Source organism: Panthera leo, chromosome F3 (assembly GCF_018350215.1).
Source record: "Panthera leo isolate Ple1 chromosome F3, P.leo_Ple1_pat1.1, whole genome shotgun sequence".
Lineage (NCBI taxonomy): Eukaryota > Metazoa > Chordata > Mammalia > Carnivora > Felidae > Panthera > Panthera leo.
The window spans coordinates 26,677,331-26,699,286 of NC_056696.1; the positions used below are offsets into that span (position 1 = coordinate 26,677,331).

General features: G+C 46.9%; 1 protein-coding gene across 1 annotated transcript in view; it reads right to left on the minus strand.

Moving 5' to 3' along the window:
* Positions 1–907: 907 nt before the first annotated feature.
* CACNA1E (calcium voltage-gated channel subunit alpha1 E) overlaps positions 908–21,956 on the minus strand; it is a 382,346-nt gene continuing 361,297 nt past the window's right edge. The window contains exons 40-49 of the mRNA XM_042925223.1: positions 21,067–21,163; positions 18,907–19,012; positions 17,936–18,043; positions 17,269–17,369; positions 16,878–16,984; positions 12,887–12,998; positions 9,415–9,543; positions 8,208–8,388; positions 6,987–7,177; positions 908–5,521 (exon numbers count right to left, since the gene is read on the minus strand). Of these exons, the coding sequence (XP_042781157.1) occupies positions 4,979–5,521; positions 6,987–7,177; positions 8,208–8,388; positions 9,415–9,543; positions 12,887–12,998; positions 16,878–16,984; positions 17,269–17,369; positions 17,936–18,043; positions 18,907–19,012; positions 21,067–21,163 (1,675 nt within the window). The 3' untranslated portion in view covers positions 908–4,978. The remainder of the gene's footprint in view (positions 5,522–6,986; positions 7,178–8,207; positions 8,389–9,414; positions 9,544–12,886; positions 12,999–16,877; positions 16,985–17,268; positions 17,370–17,935; positions 18,044–18,906; positions 19,013–21,066; positions 21,164–21,956) is intronic.

Here is a 21,956-nt window from a genome sequence, read left to right on the forward strand (position 1 = left end):
CTATGGATCTGTTATCTTTGGCTTGGAGTGATTTCTCCAGGATGCCTAAGCATCAGAGGGTCAAAGCAGGAAGGATTTAAGGGAAGAAAAAGATGGCCATCAGAAACCAAAGATAGTTCTTTCCGTTTTCAGTTTTTTATCCAATCCCCCATGTGGTATGTCTGTGTTCTTCTGACTGAATGAGGGTCAGTCAGCACATGATGGCTGACTGATCACCTCAGCTGTCATTAGCTAAGCCTGCTACTGCAACCAGCAGAGAAGCCATCAGCTAGGGCTCCGTTGGGATAAATGGCTACAATATACTGGGTGGTTCGCCGAAGAGAAAACTAAAGACAGAAAGAGCTGCAAATACAGGCAGCACTCATTAATGTGGCATCTCTTCTGATCCTGTCATGTAAAGGTTAGGTCCTAAGTCCTGAGTTAATTCTGTTTGGCTTTTATTAAATTAAGAGTCTCAGTATGGAGATTGATTTATCCAAACCTAGACCTGATTCCTTGTGGGGCTCTTGTCTGGAATTAAAACATGACACTACAACTGGCCACTTGCAGGGGGACCACTTCTCTCTTTTATCTTGCCTTACAATGACCTCACCTAAACCTCTCAGACAATGCTCAAGGCCTGGGAATCTAGGGAGGAAGAATGGACAGGAAGGGAGAATCTGATGAGGAAGAGGCTACCCCAAGGCATGGAAATGCCTCTCCTCACCATGATCTTTGTGCACACTGGCACCATGCCTTTGAAGGTCTCACATCATAACAAACATGAAACTGATTCAAAAAAATAAAAGGGTGAAAATTCCTTAACCTTCAAGTTTCACAAAGTCCCTCCAAGGTAGAGGACTATCTGCTCCCTGCCTGCTACACATATACCTTTTCTTTATATGACCTCATAATATTTATTATAGCTTAGCTGAGAAATGAATCTCCATGTATCCTTGGCTCAACCTACTAAAGACAAACTCTGTCCAAAAATGAGACATCCAGAACAGGCTTTAGAAATAGGATGTAATGAAAAATTGAGAACTTTCTTTAAAAAAAAACCAAAATTATTAAATTTTGTTCTATTATGCCAGGAGAGACCTAATTTGCCTGCAGTAGGCTTTCATTGAGTATGCAGACATTTCATATCCCCATCATGCCCCAATAGTACTGCACCTTATACTGTTTCAGATCACCTTGTGAGTATCACCTGGTGAGTCCCCAACCATTTTCATGAGATCAAAGCATTCCCCCACAGCAGAGGCAGGCACGTCAACAAACAAGCCTGGACTAGGTGAATTTAACCATCTCAGGAGTCAGTGCTAACATGCAGCAGAGCAAGGGCTGGGATAGGAGAATAGAAGGCAGGAGACAGGCTCATCACAAAGGTTGTAGGAGAGGTGGATGTGTGTATGGAAAGAAGATGCCGGCTGAATGGTGGGATACGGGGTTGTCTTTTTGTGGTCCCAGAGTCAAGAGAGCGCAAAATCCAGAACATCTGGATTTCAGCTTCAGAGAAATGTCTGTGATTTCAGTACCCTGTAGGGACAGTGAGTAGTGAGCAGAAGTGAAGCCCAGAATAGAAACTGATTCCTCAGCTAGAAGAAGGGATAGATCCACATTGGGCAGTTGTGTTCATGGCTTATGTTGACCCTGGGGGGCACATTCAAGGGTACACCCTCTTTATAGTGGAGGTAATTCTATCCTGACCCTGGTTCACAGAGCCTCTTGACCTAGAGCTCTACTCCTATGTCTGAAGGCCGACTGGCATTCTGACCTCATGGGGATTGAGAGAGAGAGACACGTGAGTTTGTTACTAGAAGTCTGCCTGGAGCTGTAAGTGAAGAGAGGAGTATCTAAACACAGACATAGACTATCTCTCCACCTTGGTTTCTTTTCCTTCTTTTTTTTCCCCTTCCTCTCTCCCTCATTACTTCTTTGAGAGGATGCTGAAGACTAATATTAGCAAGGGAAACTGGATATATAAAGATTCTTCTGAGGGGACCTGCAGTACTAAGTCTGATAACACGGAGTGTCTGAAACACTGATAGTGTTCCCAGTTTGCTTGGCATTTCTTGAGATGCTGCCATACTTTTTTAATCCAAAGAGAAGCACATGTTTTGAGATCTCAAGGGGCTGCTTTACAAGGGAAAGAGAAGAGGCAGAATCTGATAAGTAGGAAGGGATGTCCTGGTCAACTATTAGAGGGAAGGTGAGAGTTCATACTTATCAACAGGCAGAAGGAAATGGTTAGAAGATTATGATAATGAGTTCTGTGACTTAACTGAAGACTGTCTTTTATTTTCTGGTCTTAATGGAAAGATAAATGCAGGCTAAGGGAGAAGAAACCCAATTTCTTGGTCAGGGGAAACTGATCTAGAAAAACGCAGGTGGTTGGTCGGGAGACTGCGTCTACAGGGCTTTACAGCACTTCATTTAAGACTCAAATTCTTGTGTGTATAAGGGTTTAAGGAGTTCAGGTGTCCAGGAAGGTTTCCTGGCATGGTAAATTTAGTGTTCATAATGTGGTTTACAGGCAAATTCCATTTCTGGTAATTGCTCTGCCAGCCCAAATTTCTCCTGCTGTTGAAATGGCTTAAGATATCGCTTCAATTCCTTTTCTCAAAACACAATGCAATAGACTTGCTGACTCAGAACGGCTGTCCTGTTGTGGGCCTGTCCCCAGGGAAAGCTGCATTTCTGAGGTGGAAGAAAGCAATTTTGTGCACAGAAAGCAGCCCACAGCAGCACTTTGGCACGAAATGATGCTGAGCAGAGGAAACCTTTACCACACTATGAGGCCCAGCGCCTGAGTCTTGTGTAAAGTGCATGCCTGTTAGGATCGGGGCGTTCCACGGTCATGTTCACATTGCTAGCTACTCCCGAGTACACAAGTGCTCAGCGGGAGAGGAAAATGAAAGTGAGCGGAAGGTCTGAGAGGAGGCAGCTTATGTTCTGCCTCACTGGTCTCCTGCCCTGGGAGTCCTTTGATCGGAGGGGCTGACCGTGGGTCATGAAGCTGCATCAATATCTAGAAGAGAAGGCAGAGCCATCACAAATGATCCTGCAGCCACGTGATTGTATTTGGCTTTTCGGGGTTGATGCAACTACTCCTTAGTTCCATTTCAACCAAAACAAACAAAAAGCTTCATAAGTAAAAGGAGGCTCCTTCTAAGAAAAACAACAGCCCCTAACTTCTCCTACCCAAGAGGTGGAGTCTGTTTTGGCTGGAGGAAGATAAAAAAGAGTGTTTATCCACTGTGATGTCAGGCCAGGGGAGGGTCCTGCGAGGCAAGCCCCATCTGCTCCTGGTGGAGCAGGGAAAGCCCTGCCTGGCGCCCTTCTCCGGGGATCCTTCTCCTTACTGTGATGAGCCCAGGGAGGAAGTGAAGGGGACGGTGCATTCCACCAGATAAAGAGAGTGATGTGCTTCCCTGAATGGACAGTCGAAACAAGAGGAGCACGGATTAGCCAAGAAAGGCTCTCTTTTTCGTAATGCTTCTGAGATTGGGGAGTTAAGAAGGACACAGTGGCCTGAGGCTGTCTTCTGCCCAGCTCTTACTCGGGGAGGGGTAAAGCCCAGTCTCATCACATGATGTGATGAGGCCCCGTCAGAGCCTGCTTTGCTAGGAGGAGCAGCCCAGGTCTAAGCTGAGGTATATTTACTGATCACCTTCCAAGTATCATGCCAAACTGACCCTTAAGCACAAGCTGGCTGAGGAAGCTGCCAGACCAAGGGCCCCTCCTCCCAGGAGGTCCTCAGCAAACTCACACTGATGCTCCCATGGAAGCTTCTCATTTCAATCTGTCTGCCTTTCCTCTCTCTCTAGAAGTCTCTACCAGGTGATGTAGGGCCCACCTTGGGTTTATGTGTGCTGCCTGGTCAGGGACTGGCAGAGAGGCCCGCGGGCTCCTGGGCCAGAGTCTAGGTTGACATTCGGCTGTATGTGCTGATACAACTGTAGGACTGTTCCACGTTCTTCTAGACTGGTTGGAAAACAGACTGTGCCTTAAATGGCCCCCACCCCCCTCAGGGATCCCTTATGACCAGCATTTGCAGGGCTAAGGCCTGGCAGAGCACGGGGACCCAGCAGGAAGGCTGAAACTCTGCTCACACCAGCTGGTGCACTGGCCAGAGGGGTTAAATGCTTTTAAAATATCACCCTTCCTGGAGCGTCAGGGACCTCTGTGGAGCCTGAGGGACCTCCCTGGCCTACCCTAATGCAGCACCTACTGAGTGGGTGACAGGCTTCCAAGAGACAGGACTGTTGCCCCAACATCACCCATTCATCATCTCTCTGAGTCTCTCCCCTGTGGTCTGGGCTGCTGGACTATGGCTTTGCTCACCCAGACCAGCCCTTGCTGCTGCTGCCACGGCACCCTGACCCCTTGTTCCACTTCAGCTTTTCCCTCCCTCCTTGCCTCCTATCCTTGGCATCCAAGGCTCCTAAACTTAGCCTGTGCTTCTTTGGGGGAAGCAAGCCAGAGGGTAATGCATGAGATGCTGTTGCGGTTGCCCTGATGGCAGTGGTGCTGGACGGGGAGCAAGAGCTGGTGAGGGAGGAGGTTCCTCTCCTGTGGCCTCCACGACTCCCCAGTTAAGAGCCAGAAAAATCTTCCAGGCTTTTCAGGGCAAGGGGCGTAGACACAGGCCAGCTCCATCCCTCCACGGCTTAGAGAAAAGTGGGAAGGGGCAAGGGGAAGCAAAGCCATCCTCACGTCCCTTCTGCCGTGGGAATAACCCTCTGTGTTCTTGTATTTCCTTTCCCCAGCAAAGAGGCAAAACTATGGCAGTGCCCATCTTGCAAAGGGAAGTAAAGCAATCGGGCACGTTCGACTGGTTTTCCTTGGGTCCTTTCCTTCGTCTTGTCCAATAATGCATGGTGTCCTTCTCTCTTCCTCCTCCCTCTTCCTCCCCCCCGGGCAGCACTGGCTTCCCAATTCAGTCCTGGTTTTCTCCGTGTGAGAGAAGAGCATGCATCGGAGGGGGGAGCAGCCTCTAGCACTTGTCGTCCTCTTCCGTGTCACTCAGGAGGTCGCTGACAGCCCCACACATCACACCTGGCCCGGGCCCCCCGCGCCTCCGCCGTCGATAGTGCCCATTGGGCATCTGCCAGCTGTGCCGCAGCGGTGGGGCCGAGCCGATGGTGTTGGAGCGGCCCAGGCTGGTGGCCACAGCTGCTTCGAAGGTGAGCGTCTCCTCCTCGCCACAGTCCGAGGCGTGGGAGTCTTCGTGCAGGGCCAGGTAGGGCTCGGAGATGTAGCGCTGTGGGGAGGCGTGCTGACCCTGCTGTACGTGCCGGGAGCTGGAAGACTCTGCCAGGCCGGCCTCAGGGCTCTCCAGGGCTTGGGAGGCCAGAGGAGAGCCACCCTCGCTTCCATCAGCCGGTGGAGACATGCTCCCGGTGTGTCGAATCAGGGAGCTGTAGGAAAGGAGGGGCCGAGGCTTTGGTGGCACGGGCGGGAGCTGCCGGCGACTTCGTCTCGGAGTGCTGGTGTCAGAGATGGAGGGGATGGAGCTCTCACTCAGGGAACCCGTGCCCTGTGCAGTGGGACAGACATGGCATGTTAGACGGGGCTGGGCCTGATCCCTACTTGCGGCCCTGTTACAGCCCCTAACCCTTCTGACAGAGAGCCTGTGGAGTCTGGGCTCTGGGGGAGGGAGGGCTGAGTTGGGGTCCCATCTGCAAGTCCCTTCCCCTAGGAATGCAGGGATTAACTGAGACTGAGGAGTCTCTGCCACATAGGCCAGGGCAGGTCCATTTAAACTGCAGCTGAGGCCTGAGACTCTGCACTTCTAACAAGCTCCCAGGTGCCGGACCATGCGACAAACACTTCAAGTAGCGAAGATCTGGAAGCTCTATGTATGTTACAAGTGGCTCACCAAAGAAAGCCTTGGGACTTTTCAGAAAGACCACTTACAGGAAAGGTGAATGAATGCTCTAGGGTTGGTGTCTGGGAAATCCTTCTTGGGAAGTGGATCTGAAGGAATGGCAAACACCTTCCCTCCTTTTCACTTTTGCCTTCGTGTCTTCCGTGGCTTGCTGATGTTAACTCACCCACATGACCAGCTGCTTCCTCAGACCTTACGTGACCTGCTCACCTATTTATTCCCAAGGGTCCCTGAGCCCAGTGCCAGTAAACGGACTTTCTGGAAGGTGTTTCTCAAGGTATGTGTGACCCATGAGCCACCTGCTCAGAAACTCTTGGGGAAAAAGGGGTCCTTTCAACTGCAGACTTATGGGTTTCCCTTTCTAGCTGGTCTCACTACTGAAGTAGAATGCTTTAGGCCCCAAGGCTATGCTTTGGTGATTATGTTCTGCACTGAAATTTGAAAGCCACTACTCTAGAAGAAAGTTCTCCACTGCCTCTAAAATTCTCTATTAGCCCCTCCTCCTCCCCTCTGCTCACTGCTGTTGACTGGATCTCCCATCTGGGCTCTGACACCCATGGTAGGGCTGGGAGGAGGAGAGCAGGGCTAGAGCATGTTTTCACATAGCTCGGGTAGTTGTTTTTTAGGCAAAGGATGGTGTTTCAACAATAGTCTGGAAGAAGAAGGTGGTCTTCTTGCGATGGCTGGAAGCTAGGTCAGTAAGGTTGAACTGATCCAACTTATAAATCCTGTGCTGAGGGATGAATCACCATTCTAACTAATACTTAGGATCATGTAATTGGTCAAAGAAATTTTTCTGGCTAAAGGTGATCTTTTCCTCCTAAATCTGACTGAGACATTCATGCACGTATTTGTTGGGACTTTGTACCTCTGGGTTCTGAGGACTGAGATGGAATGACTTCTCAATGCCATTGTCTTTCTTGGGGGAACTATCTGGTTTTCTGTGAATTCCTATCCTTTGTAAGTACACAAGCATGAGTAGCTAACTTCTGCGCACAATGGATATAGTTTCCTGTGAAACCAAGGTCTGTGTGGGTGCCCATATTTTGCACCTAATGTTAACAGACCACTCCTCCCTATCTTTCTAGAGGCTCTACTTCCTCTCCATGCTCACCTGTCTGTTGGGGGTCTGTGACCTGCCCTCGCTGGGAGACCTGGACTCATGGCGCTCGGGGGACTCCCAGTCAGCCTGGGTCCCTCGCTCCTCTGAGTTGCAGCGGGAGACATCGGGAGAGAGAAGATGCTTTCGCTCTTTTGACCGTCCCCGCTCTCTGCCCCCTGAGCGGTGGGTGTCAGACTTGTGGCCTGGGAGAGAAGACAAAAGCATCTGATCACAACTCTACCCATACTGGCCTCTGAACATAAAGAGATGTCCTATAGCCTGGGACTGAGCCCCTAAAGAACCCCAGCTTCTCCAGGCATGTCAGAGGCAGGAGGGAAAGGTTGGAAAACTACCCTTTGTGAAGAGGTAAGTGTGCAGACACATAGGCCAAAGGATGCAATTGGTTCTCTTCTGCTTCTGTTAACCCTAGACACAATTAAGATAGAATCTTTGCCAACACCCTGGCCCAGGAATTCTCTACGTCCTAAACATGGGTGTGTAACTTTTGGGGGGCAAGATGGCACCAGTAGAAGGGATGGAGGTCAAAGGGTTTCAGTCCCATTGAGGGCTTCTAGTCCCATTTCTGTGAATTACTGGCCCTATGCTACAGGCATGTCACTGCTTTTTAATATCTGTTTCCTCATCTAGCAAAACAGCGTTTGAAGTAGACTAATGATTTGCTAATGATTGTTATCAGTATGACCCTTTTCCTTAAAACAAAACAAAAAAACACACAAAAAAAAAACCAAAAAATGAAACTCAAATACCTAAAACAATTCCAGGTAACACTATCGAAGTTGAAGTGGAGTTGGAGGTGAGAGCCCAGACCCTGCCAGGAATATATCAGAGGCCCCCTAGCAAACCCCAGGGGTTTTGCAGAAGGCCATTTGAAAATCTCAATTTTTTTTTTTATTATTGAAATATAACTGAAATACAAGGTTAAATTAGTTTCAGGTATACAACATAATTGCTTTAACAACGCTATACATTTTAATGATTTCTATAGCCCTACTCTGAAAGAAAGAAATTTCAGCCTTTATGATGAATATAGAGGACTTCATTTTGGGATAAGTCACAAAGGGAAGCCACTTCTGGTCATGAGTGTTCTTCCTTCCCTCACTCTCCTCAACCTGCATCCTTATCTGAATCCTGTTCCAGTGATTTTCAGTTCTTGCCAGAATTGGTCGTCAGGGCAGGAGCCTGAAAAGAGGTGAACAGTGAAGACCCCTTCACCTGAGTCAGAATTCAGGCGATGAGCTGACAGTCTCAGGGAGGAGTGGTAACTCCGGCGACGTGACTTGTAGGTGTTTTCACTGCTTCTCTCCATAGAGAATTCCTCCAACCATGAGGAATTTGAACGCTTATCCCGAATGGTGGAAAATGAGCGTCTCATGGAGCTAGGGTCTGTCACCACCTGGAAACGTGAACCCCCCCCCAGAGGAACACAAAATCTGGATTAATTACTGGAAGGTTCTAAAATTAGGGAAGAAGTGAGATAGAAATTATTGAACATTGCAAAGCATAACTTCCCTTGAATCCCTCTTGCTCAGACCTGAGCTGAAGGAGGCTGTTCCAGAAAGTGTCTTATGCTATATTAACACAGATATTGAGACTCAACTAGGGTCTTTTCTTCGTGCTCAGGAAAGCAAGCAGCTGAGTATACAGGGTAAGCTTCCCATACAGCCATTTACCAGAAGAACTCAGCCAGGACCTGCAGTGAACCTTGGAATATGTGAAGGCAATTGTCAAAAAAAGTCTGCACCACACAAGAAGCACAGCTTTGCCTTTTATTATTTCCCCTCGCCAGAGAAGGCCCTGCCATGTAGCCTGGGAGCTTAGGAGAGCCTGTCACTGGGCAGCATCTAAGATTGAACTGCTCTCTATCATGGGTTCCATCCTAGTCCCACCTTAAACTCTGGCATTTTTGATTTGCCACAGATGTTAAAACAGATCCACAAAAACTTCTTGTCTCTGTCAAAACTTGATGTGAGACAGACAGACAGAAAAAAAGAAGCCAGGAAAACAGACAAATGAGGCGTGGCCTGCACTGGTTAGGACAGACGGTCCTGACACAGAGCTGTGTGTGTACGTAATTGCATATGTGCTGGGGGAACCAGGAAAGGAGAAAAGGAAAAATACACAGGGAAAATCCTGTAAAATATTTCTTGCATGGCTGGTTGAGTCTTGAGAATGTTGATCCCATCCAGAAGGAGTTATACCATTTTGCTGGCTAGACTGTTATGGTTAGGGCTTCCTTGAAAACACACCGTGGAGGAGTAGGCTCTATTAAAGATGGCCCATGAGCCAGATTTTTCTTGTAGGGAAGGGATGGGGGCAAGTCAAGAGCTCACCTGATAATATCAGATGTTTTTTTCATAACCCATCAATTCAATACAGCCCAGGATGCCACTGCATAGGGTAGGTGGTGATAGCTTTTTACCTGGGGATCCACAGTCAGGCGTGGCATAGAGGATGCCCTCCCAGATCCCGTATGCTCCTGGGTGTCCGAAGGAAGGTAGATGCCATGGTTAGAGGACTGCACGCTTTTTAATTCACTAACCTCTGGCTCCTGGAAATAAACACACAGCCACGCTTGTGGGACTTGGTTCCATCTCATTGCTTCTCACCTCCAGTGGATGATTCTGCCTCCTCCATAACAAAAATGGCTTTTAGAAGACAGACTTGCATCTTTATGGTCTCAGTTGTATGTGTATATATGTGTCCATTTATGTATGCACATGTGGTATACCAGATGTCCCAAACAGAAAGCTCTACCTGGGATTAAAAGGTAAAGATTACCTTTCCTAGTCTAGTATTTAACACTTTTATTTACTACTAAGCAATGTTTCAGATTGTATAGCTCTGTAAAGTATTATGAGTCATAATACTTCTTAGATATGTGAAGTCTACTTTTTGAGAGTTGGTAGCGTTGGCTTCCTCAGATTAAAAGAATAAGCCTATTTATCAACTAAATAGAAATTACTGGGGGCGCCTGGGTGGCTCAGTCAGTTAAGCGTCCAACTCTTGCTTTTGGCTCAGGTCATGATCTCATGGTTCATGAGTTTGAGCCCCGCTTCAGGCTCTGAGCTGTTGGTAGGGAGCCTGCTTCAGATTCCCTCTCTCTCAGGCCCTCCCCTGCTTGTACTCTCTTTCTCTCTCAAAATAAATAGATAAAATTAAGAAAAATAAACAAATAGAAGTTCCTACTCTAAGGAAAGTCACCAATTTCTGGTGTCAAATATATCATCTCAAACCTTAAGACATGACTTTGTTAGCTGAGAGCTTTCCTAAGATTGAAACCATTTGAAAAATGTGGTAGGTGATGCTGTCAGGGATGCTCTAAACTAGCAGAGTCCAATATAATCCAAACTACCTATGTAATTTTAAATTTCCTAGTAACTACATTTAAAAGAGTAGTTTCGTCAGTGTGTTTTATTTAATCCAATATATCCAAATATTCTCATGTCAACATGTAATCAATCTAAAAAATGAAGATATTTCATTTTTTTTTTTTTTTTTTTTTTTTTTTTTTTTTTTTTTTTTTGCACCAAGTCTACCTATCGCACATCTCAGTCTGGACTAGTACATTTCAAATGTTCAACTGCCACATGTGGGTAGTGGCTGTTATACTGGGCTGTGCCACTCTAGAGAATTAGAGATTTCTAATCCACCCTTCTAAGTCTCTGTGCAACTTTTTTTGTTATTTTCCTGGCTAAAGAATGTTAGTTTGGCAAATGTACGTGATCTATACAGATAGCTACTGTCATTGCATAAAGGGTAGGGCTGCCTTGGAAATGTTTACATGGCCACCAAAGAGACCTAGAAATATCCTGGACATCTGGAGATTATAAACCAGAAAAAAAAAGCTATTTTATATTTAGGAAATTATACCTTAACAACCTAGTTGTCTGAATAGGGCACTGCTGAAGGAAGCGTGCCCAAGACCCTGTGGCTGGGTGGTTACTGGGGTGAATGGGAGGACTGCCTTCCTAGGACATGTGATACGTGCACTTGAGGGAATTATAGTGTTTGTAGTACATGCTTTATAAAGCACACAGGTCCGACTTGAAACAGACGTGGTAACAACACTACAGGCTGTGGGGTGTGAGAGGTAGTGTTAAGACACACGCACAAATCATGGCCACGCCTCTGGACGTGGAGCAGGGGGCCCCAAGGGATGGGCAGGAGTACACAGTGGTGAGAGTATAGCATGGGCTGACACCTGAACTGAATTACAGACACCAGCACTGACAATGAGATGAACACATATCCAAAAAGTCCTGGCACTACGGCTCAGCCCTGGGGAACCCACAGAAATAATGATGTAATAAAGAAAGCCTCCCTGTGAAAGAAAGGACACATTATTGAGATTTTCCCAGCCAGATGCATCATGAGGCAGACAAGCTGTAAAATGCTGAGAGGCACTTTTAAGAATCAAACTATCTGTACCAATTAGTCCATGGTACTAAATTCCTCACAAAGAAAGGCAGGAAATTCGTTCAAGGCTTCCTGCCTACCTTACCAAGAACACCTAAGGCACTCATACCATGCGAGGGTCTGGTCTAGCTGTCTCCCAAACACAGCGACGAAGAATTCCCTGTCTCTGCAGTCACTGGAGATGGAATCACCCATTTGAGCTACCAAAGGGTTTTGCCCTGCTCTGAGGGTACTCATGCCAGCAGACATGCACTCCATAAACAGATCAGTCCCACATTTCACCCACATCATCCATCTAGGATGGCTCTGAGGTGCACGGTAGCAGTGGAGAGGGGTCAGGAGAGAAGGGGAGAGAAAAAACAGATGAATTATAATCAAAATGGCATAGAACTTACTATAAGCTGTCTATATGGACTTTTGCAAATGTTGGGTTTTGTCTTTTTCTTCCCAGGCCAATGAACACTTGGGGTTTAATTCTAAGTTCAGGAAGGAACCTGATCTGATGACTCCTGAACTAAGGATAATGGTAAAGTCTATTATCATTGGAAATCACATGTTAGCTTTGTATTAGCAAAATCTAAAGGTCAGTGTGCCCCCTCTTCTCCAAGCTTAAACTTGACTCAAGAGGTTTCTCAGGAATTTTATCATTTATGCTAATAAAAAACTATAGGCTTGGGGCACCTGGGTGGCTCATGTGCTTAAGCGTCCCACTTTGGCTCAGGTCATGACCTCACACATGAGGGTTTGAGCCCCGCATCAGGCTCTGTGCTGACAGCTCAGAGCCTGAAGCCTGCTTTGGATTCTGTGTCTCCATCTCTCTTGTCCTTACCCCGTTTTCGCTCTGTCTCTCAAACATTAAAACAAAAACAAAACTCTAGGCTTATGGGAAGGATTTTAGGGACCTCTTAGAATGTACTTGGCTGGTAGAATTGTGACCCAAAGGGACACACAGAAAAGAGGTAAGAGATTGTTCTGTAACTCTTGGCTGACAGCCGGTCACTCACACGTGCTCCCCTGAGTGATCCAGGAGCAGGGCGTCTCCCAAGGGCTGGTGTAGGGTATTCCTGTGTTCCCAGAAGCAGTACCTGGCTACACTAAGCTGTCCATTTGGTGCCATTGATTCTGACGGTCCATCCTAAGGCCCCATATCCAAGGCAAGATTTTGACTCTTGCTTCTACATTTGCTGCCTACAGGCATAAGTTAAGAAGGTTTGGCCTGAAGCAGTGTAAGTTCCTGCAGTAGGTAAGGCGCCTCTGGGATTGTAAAATCTGCAGAGGAAGCATTTGTCACAGAACATCAAAAATTCAGCTATGAAAGGAGAGACAGCAGGAAACTCCTGGGGTAACTAACTGGCAGGACTATTGGAAAGGGTTTTCCTAAAAACCATAGCTATGAAATAAAATTTGGAAATGAGAATGGGAGGGATCAGGAAACCAAGGAAAGATTTTTGAGGTCATGTAACTCATTCATTCACCAGAGACTGCTGTTCCTGAAACTGTCCATCATCGGCTGGGTCCATACAAGCCAACTGGAATATTTCCTGGGGGGAGAGCGGACTCATCGAAGGGTATCCACTACGGCCACTCCTGAAAAGCAATGGCAAAGTAGGAGGTAATGTGTACATGAGAGAAAAAGAGAGAAAGCCATGTCATAGGCACCACTATTAATTCCCACCCCAGACAAGACTTCCTTCCCACCAAGGGTAACACCCTTTAATACTGGCTGGCTTGTAAGCCTGGTAACTGACAGGCAGCTGGACCCTAGAATAAAAAAGTGAAAAAAAAAAAAAAAGCATTGGAAAGGAGAAACCGGAGAAACCACTGTTTTCAACCTGTGTTGGGAACCATTCAGTATTCTGCTGGTGACTGGTGTATCTGTGACAAATGACATTATTTGTCACACTCAGCCATATGGAAGACCAATGCTGGATTGCAAACCTGTTTCTGCTCAGTTTCTCCCTTCAGCAGAAAAAAATGCCATAGTTTAAACAGCGAACAATTTGTTTAAATATTAAGCAGTCATGGTCTTTTAAAAAATTTCCTCCAGTTTCAGTAGAAATATGGTTTTATTGTGCCAACATCCCTGGCCAAACTAAACAATTCAATGCTATGAACATTTATTGAAGGACTACTGTGCCAGACATAGTATCTGTTGGTTTATGAACGTGTGGAATGATCTCAGAGGTGCTGGTGAGGAGGTGGTAACTTCTGGGTTGATGGCTATGTACAGGGATGCTTGAGTGGTGATGAGGTAAGAGGCCTCTGAATGAAAGGTATGGACAGCTGTCCCTGTGTGCCTGATATTAAACCACTGTTGGGTACCTGTGGACACTCTTAGCCAATGGGATCCATGGGGCAGGTTAGGAGAAAAAGAGATAGCCAGTCTTTCCTGAGAAGATAGCTGCTGTAAAATAACAGGTGCCCTCTGACCTACTCAAGGATGCAGAGTGGGCTTCCTGATCGTGGGAAGAAGGTCAGGGGCTGGGCCACAGCTCTCAGTAATGGTGGAGCTACGAGGAAGAGCCCTTTCATGGTTGAGTCTACTGTACTCATGAATGCATCCACTGGAAAATTTGAGGCATAAACAAGGGGTTCCAGTTACTTGAAAATAATCCATAGGCACAATCTTACCTTGACTTGGATCACAAGGAGAGATCTGAAGAGCAGAGAGTCACCCCCCCTGTCTGGCCCCTTGCTGCCGGGAGGAGGTTTGCTGAATTTTCACAACTGATACAGAGTGATCTGATATTTAAATGACCTGCTTACATGTTACTCATCTTACTCAGTGTGTCTTCTCCTGAGAACCACTAGGAGTAGGATAGGCACTGCTGTATGAGGAATCACAGAATCCCTAATAGGTAGAGAGGACCCTTGGAATCACTGAACAACCTCAGAGTTGACTAACTTCAACCGAGAGTTGGCTTCAAACTTTAAAAACCTTGTCTGTCTTCTCATCGTTAGGATAAAGTCTGGAACATGGCTGCTCATGATCTAGTTCCTGTTTTTCCAGCTTCCTCTTGCCCTTCACCCCCCGCTCCTGAATTTCATGCTCTTAAGTTCACTGAATGTGCCCACCCGGCTTCTTTCTGCCTCAAGATGTTAATACAGGCTGTTCCCAGAGAACAGAATGCTTCTCTCCAACTCCTCTGCCCTCCACAAACTCTGTTCATGTTACTTTGAGTTCATCCTTCAAAATTCACTTTGTTAAGTAAATGCTCTCTGATCTCTCCCTCTGCTGGAACTGGCAGGTACCCTTTTCACATGGACTCAGATTCTGCCACGCTGTTTTCTTCCTATACAAATGACTGAAAATGACAGCTTTTCTTCTTTCCAATAATTGTGTTTCATGACTGGCTTCCCACCAGGTGTAAGCTCAGTAAGGGCAGAAGGTACGGAGGGACCAATGTCCCCCTTTCAGGACATGTGCCAACATCGATCCCAAAGGCTCATGCCAGAAACTTGGGGGTCATCTTTTATTTTTCCCCCTCCTTTACTCCCTGAGGCAAATCAATCACCAACTCCCATCCAGTCTCCCTACTGATAATATTTCAAGTCTTTGCATCTTTCCCCATCTCCCTCTTGTTAGTCTAAGGAACAGTCATTAATAATTTACACAATTGCAGTCACATACCAAAAGCAGTACTGTCTCTCAAACTCCTCCCCTCTGATCCAAGCCCACACTGGATTCAAGAATGATCTTTGAAAAGTTCAAGTCTGATCATGTCACACTGATGAGTAAAACCCCACTCCCGTATCCTATTTATAATGCTCCCACGTGCTGGCCCCAGTGGAGTTCGTCACCTGCTGCCTCACTGCGCTCTCTGTGCTCCAGCCAGCCATCAGGCTCCTGAAGCTTATCACCTTCTCCCTTCTCTTGAAGAACATGCCTCTGAGTCTCATTTAAACATTACTTCTGCAGAGAGACTTCCCTGACCCCCCGACCAGGTGTGCTGCTTCCCTCCTGTGGTATTCCAATAGGCGACCCTTCTCCATTTGAACTTTCATCACTTTTGTAAATTTCTTTTTCAGGATTTGTCTCCATGGGGACTGTGATCATGTTGACTGCTAAATACTTAGTGCCTGAGCCAGCTTTTCCATCATATTGGGTTTTAATAAATATTGGTCAAATCAATGAGTAAATGAATCAATAAACAGAGAGAAGTTGGACTGATGCCATATGGGAGTTATGTAGAGCAAAATGTTTCGGTGAGAGAGGTCTAGGTAGAGGGGTGGCCTCCTTTCTAAGCCAAGGACTCTTGAAAAATGCTGCACACCCTTCCACTGGGAAGGTTCCACTGCTCCAGGCATACCTCCTTCCCGCACAGATCAAAGATAAACATCTGCCGGTTTTGTGTAGACAGGAGAATCCATACCTTGCTACCTCATCACATCAAATATTTGTAAAAATGAGGAATTGCCTTGGTCATGGTGTTGGTCCTTTGCTTCTCTTGTAAATGTGTTGGATTATGACCTCTGAAATCAATGTTTTTCAAAAACAGGCATCCAACACCACAGGCAGAAAGGAACTCATGGTGAGAGACTCCAAATAGCTTTCATTCCCCTGATGATTCCTAAAGTCATGATATTTAGTCATTATTGGCTCCATGAGAACCAGGACTGGGTTAAACCCAACAACAAAACCTCATTTACATGGGGTAGAGGAATTTCTGCCCTTTGGGTACTTGTACATGCTTGTTGAGGAGAGAAAAACCATGTTATAATGAGATAGGGACGGCATAATAAAGCATTTATGACTAACAAGTAGGGGCTAAGGCTTGTAACTCAGAAGAGTTGACAAATTCCTTAATTGAGGTTTTGTTTCTGCTTCCAATATACACATCTTTTTTTTTTTTTTTTTTTTTTTTTTTTTTGTGCCTGATCTAAGGTTGCTTTTGTTCATTACAGATAGCACCGTAGTGGGAATACTCTAGAGGTTAGGAACAACAAACTTAAATTCCAGTTCAGCTTTGGCAGCTAATTTAATGTCCAATTTCTTATTTGTTTGAATGATGACACTAACTTATGCCCTTTTTCCTTTGTCCATTCCCAGTGCTGTCTCTTGAGCTGGCCACAATACCAAATATGCATTGTCTGCCTTTTATTACCCCTGCTGAATAACCATTTTAAAATAAAAATTGTAATGGGGCACCTGGGTGGCTCAGTCGGTCAGGTGTCCAACTTCCTTTGTGAGTTTGGGCCCCACATCGGGCTCAGCGCTGACAGCTTGGATCCTGCTTCAGATTCTGTGTCTCCCTCTCTGCCCCTCCCCCACTTGCACTCTGTCTCTTTCTATCAAAAATAAACATTAAAAAAATTAAATACATAAATAAAAATAAAAAACGTCTTCACCTCAGAGAAAGGGTCATTTGGCTCAGACTATTATTTCTGGGGCATTTCTGGGCCTGCACAATGGCATGGGTGACAGGATGCAAACAGGGCAGCTGTGGACCCATTGGTTATACTCACAAGCCTGAGACAGGGTCCTGCTGGAGATAAGGCAGGGCTTTGGCATTAGCAATGATCTCCTGAGGCAGAGATGAAGGCTCCATGCGCTGGAACATGGGTGCGTTTTTCTGTGTTAAAAGTAGGAAGGAGGAAAAAGGAACTCATATGACCCTGGGGTGTGTTGGTGGAGTGGGGAATACAATTCACTTGGGTAAGATAGGAACATGCCTGATACTCTGATCCACTGGGTTTCTAATCCCCACAACTAGAAAGTTCCTGGACACTGCACCCCTACCTCTGCTTCTAAGCACTTGCAGGGCACTGTGCCCCAGCTATGCATAGGCCCGTCCCTATAGGGAGTCATGTGACTCCTCACGGCCCACCCACCTCCCATACTGTCAGTGACCCTCACCTGTTCCTCCAGCTGCTGCCTCTGCTTCTTCACCTTACTCTGTTTATAGTAGTCCATGATCATCATTGCTGCATAGATTTTGCCCACAGTCAGGTCAGAGGCTAAAAACACAAATGTGGCATGGAAGGGAACAGGGAGAAGACAGGTGGCAGAGAGTGAGGATACCTCACAAGCTTCCCCATTCTTTGAACCAGGTTTGCTCCCTCAGCCATCCACCTAGCCAGTATTTATTGAGAGCTCCACATGCACCAGACCCTGAGGATACAAAGTGACTAGGTTGCACATCTATCTTTGGGAGCTTCCATAGCCACCCAGTGAGAGTAGGGGTACTGATGAGAAACCACAGTGAGTAAGCATCACCTCCACTGGTCTAGATTTCCATGCCTAAGTAACGGCACCCTATTCCCACCTGCATGAGGGTTTGCTGAACAGTTTTATGGGTAGGGAGAGAGCTATGCACCCAAGAAGTTTCACCCACAACTACAGTGACCTATCTTGAGAAAATGTTTTCAATTCATGCCAAAGGGATTAAGGAGTGGGAGATTTGGGTTTCCTAAGAATAAAAGAGCAACCTTCCCTTATCTCCTTGATCACTCAGTGTCCTAAAAGATGTGGCCTTGGTATGCTGAGCTCAAAGTGACAACGATACCCAGGAGGAGACCCACACCTTTGGGCATGGGCACGAGCAGATCCAGCATCTTCTGGGATAGGTGAGGCCAGATGGCCAGGGTCTCCTTTTGTAGTTCTGAGTCTAGCTGCTGTCTGTCTGCACCACCTAGAATAAAATAAACTTCAATAAATAAAAAAGACATACAAATAACCAGTACCGAGGGAGCAGGTGGGGGGAGGAGCTGAATCAGCATGGCACCTCATAGTCTCAGAGGAAATCTTGGCACTTCGTGATAGTGGATCTTGTAATACCACGTCTTTCTGCTGAAGAAGCAGAACACATTTTGGCTCCCATTTTTAGTGACTCAGGGATATCCTGCCACAAGATCTGAGGCCCCAAGACCAAGATCAGCTTCCTCATTCATTTGAAATACCTCCCAGGTGCTTAATATATCAGAGGGAAAGATGAAAAGAGCCACAAGGAACCTCCCCTGCCTCATTATACATACATCAATTCTTCCGGCAACTCTGACTCCATAGTCTGAGTGACCTGATTTTAAGAAGGATTTGGATCAGGCAAGAGCAGGAAGGCTGGATGCCCATCTGGAAGTAATAAACCTTTTTTCTCCTAAATCACTGAACCGGAAATCAAGAAGAGCAAAGAACGGCCCTGATGGTATCTGCCACAAACCTTCCAGAGCATTAGAGATACCACATAAGAAACAAAAAGAACAAAATTAAAACTCATTTGTTCAATAAACAAATATTTCTAAGATGCCTACTATGTACCATTCACTGAAGACCACATCCTGGTAAAGCTGAAAGGAGCCTTAGAGATTGTCAGACCAGTCATTTATTTTCCAGGAAGAAATGGCAGACATTATAGTGATTGGGTCAGAGGTGAAACTAGACCCTGATAGTTGATTTTCAGATCACGACATTGTCAGATGGATGCAATGTTCAAACAGCTCTGTCCTGTGCCACCTTGGGTGAGTCGTTCCAGAGTCCCATTTTCCTTTCCTGGCTTACCTTTGGCGATTTTGATGTCCAGTGCTGTCCGTATCAGAGCCATGAGTGTGGAGGTGAAGTGGACTGTCATGTCCTCAGCTACTGGCATATTCATCAGGACCAACCTCTGTGCGAAAGAGAGAAAAGAAAGAGCAGGAGGGAAAAAAATATCGAAAGAAACCTTGGTGAGAAGAGAAGAAAAGTGTGGAGGTCAATGCTGAGACAAAAAAGAAGGGCAAGGATTCCCCATCCCCGGTCCCACCTCCTCTCCCTGCTTCTCACTTATGGCTCATTTGCTGCTGTTTAGTCCCCCCCCCCCCCCCCCGAGAATGTTGCCAAATTCCAAAAGAAGGAGGACTAATCATTCTTGAGGACTCCTCCATGGTCCTAAGAATGTCTTTAATAGGGATGGAAAGTGATTTCTAAAAGAAATGGCTCAGAGAAAGGAGTCAGCTCTGGGAGGTGGCTCCATTCCCTGATGCAAGGCTGCTCTCTCTTTCCCCTTGTCCCATGGATACCCCCAAAACTCACATGGAAAGGTAGTGATGGGAGAGATTTTGCTTTGCTTATCTGTTGAAATATGCATCCTGATGCCCCCCTTTTTGAGTCTTTAAAAGGTGAAATTTGCCAGCACGTGATTGAACATGCATAAGTCCAACTTATCCAAAGGTGGATGAGGTGGAGCAGGATGGAAAAGGAGGAGAGTGCAAACAGGGTACAGGGGAAGAAAGCTGGGAACAGCAGAGGAGAGAGAATGAGAGAAGGGTGACCAAGGCAGGAGCAGAGTGGGCAGGCCTTGTTCCCCTCACCCAAAAGAAGGGATCAAACTGAAATGGCCAAATCCACTTTCCAGAGAGTATATTGCTTTTGGAATCCTTTAACTTTTCCTCCAGTCCCCACGCCCCTTCAACCCGCCAAGCTTCATCCCCGACATTCAAAAAACTCAAGGCCACATTCTACCACCTGGTACTTTGGGATGTGGCCATCATGAGCAAAAAGGATGCCAGCCCATAAGCTGCACATGAAGAGCCATGTACTGGGCCCTCAAGGGCCCTGTTCCAAGGAGATGCTCTCTGGAGCTGTACAAGTTGGAGGCAGCAGCAGCAGCAGGTCCTCTGGCAGAACCACCAGCCTAGCAGGGAGGGACATGTCTCTTCCCAAGGCAGGATCTCTAATGCTCCAGTGGAACATCTGGCCTAATGTGATTCTACAGACATGATGTCTTAGAGTGTAAAGTCAGTTTCTTGTTTGTATCTGAGTTCCATCTCTCTCCCACTTCCTTAAGCTTCTAGAGAAGTGGCCACATTGCTGTGGTATATTCCTAGATGAAAGAGCTCCAGAGTTCTGGGTCAGTCTAAACACCAAACAGTAACTATTACTAATGGGTGGAGGAAAAAAAATCAGGCCCCAAAGCTCTGAGTACCCTAATGGCGGGTGACTTCCAATGTATGCTGCTGCTCTGAGCAAGCCATGGGGAATCCACCCATAACTCCAGGGCCAGCCCCCAAATCAGTCATGCCAATAATGCAAATCTAATGCTGAGTGCAACTTGTGCCCAATGTCACCTTTTCCCTTGTACTGACAAGAGAACCGGGCAGCTGGGCTGGTGGGGGAAGGGGCCTGGATCCTTCATCATGTATCCTAGAAGTCGCGTTCTTCTTTTTTTCTAATACCTAGAAGGAACCATGCCACAGTTCCTTCCTCTATCAAAGAAGAAGACATGCATTAAGGGTTTGCCCCTCTCCTAAAAATGAACCATGTTTAGACAAATTTCTGCATCATTTCCTCAGCTTATCTGATTGGAGGTTTTTTCTAGGCTCTGATAGCAGTTTTGCTGTTCGCTTCCTTCTTGCCCATATATGCTATCCTGCAGGCCACCACTCTGCCTCCTCTGAGCAAACACGCTACTTAACACTTCCTTTCTAGTCATCTGCTCACAAGAAGCCACACGCTTGGAGACACGCAGAAGAACACATAACAAGCCCCACGGTGAAGACTCTTGCCAATCATTCCTCATATTGTTTCGGGACTCCATACTTCCAGGAACCTTCCTTGCCCTTTGACCTCATCATTCCTTTTCCCCTTGGTTCCCTCCTCCGCCTCCCCGGCCCAGCTTCCTCCCCATGTTCTGGCCTCCCTCCTGTTGGTCTCTAGCCCAGAACAAAGGAAGGGGTGGTCTACCTTATATGCCACTTTGGAGGGACATCTCTTGCCGAGGCCTAGCGGTGGTGACATGAGAGTCAGCATTTCATACATCTCAGTGTAATGGATGCGGCCACTGCTCATGGAGGGGTGGTAAGTGGAGACGGGGTGGGTGGGCAGGGCAGGGAAGGAAGTGAGGAGAAGGATGCAGACCAGGAGGAAAGGAGAACAGGCATTCCCAGAGAGCCAAAACAAAACAAACAAAATAATACAGAGAACAGGAGAAGAGAAACAAAACAAAATGGACAAACAGAAAAAGAATAGGAAACCTGTTAATCGAGGCAAATCGTACACGGGACTCCATCCTGGTGCGGATTTATATCACGCCCCACACAGACCCGGGAACGTTGGTGGCAGCCTCTGGTCCCCGTGACTCTGCTGCGTAGTCATGGGGACGCGTTTTCTCCTCGTGGTCGATTGTTACCTACTTCGCTACTCACTCTAGCCATCCTCCATACAACACAAGCCTGTTTTCAATTCCCAGGGCTGTGTGCGAGCGGTATAAAACGGATAGACGGTGCTCCAGCCACGGGTTAGGATTTCTGGCCCCAGCTGGGGCGGGGCCCCGACCTGCATGTCAGGCCCTTCTCCTCCTCTGAACCCACAGGCGGAACATCGTGTATCTCCCTCTGTGGTGTGTGTGCGAAAGGAGGCGGCAACTTGCACTGAAAGTGGCGCGCTGCTTTTCGGAGCCGGCCGGTTGCTTCCACCTGGCTCTGCGGGGAAGAGTGCTCTCTACTCCGGGCATGCCCCAGGGCAATGGCATGCTGGGGACAGAAGAAACCAAACCAGGAGGAGGAAGAGCATCTTGCATGCCATGCTGCCCTCCCGGCTCTCCCCACATGCGGCTGCAGGTTTCACCGGGGCGG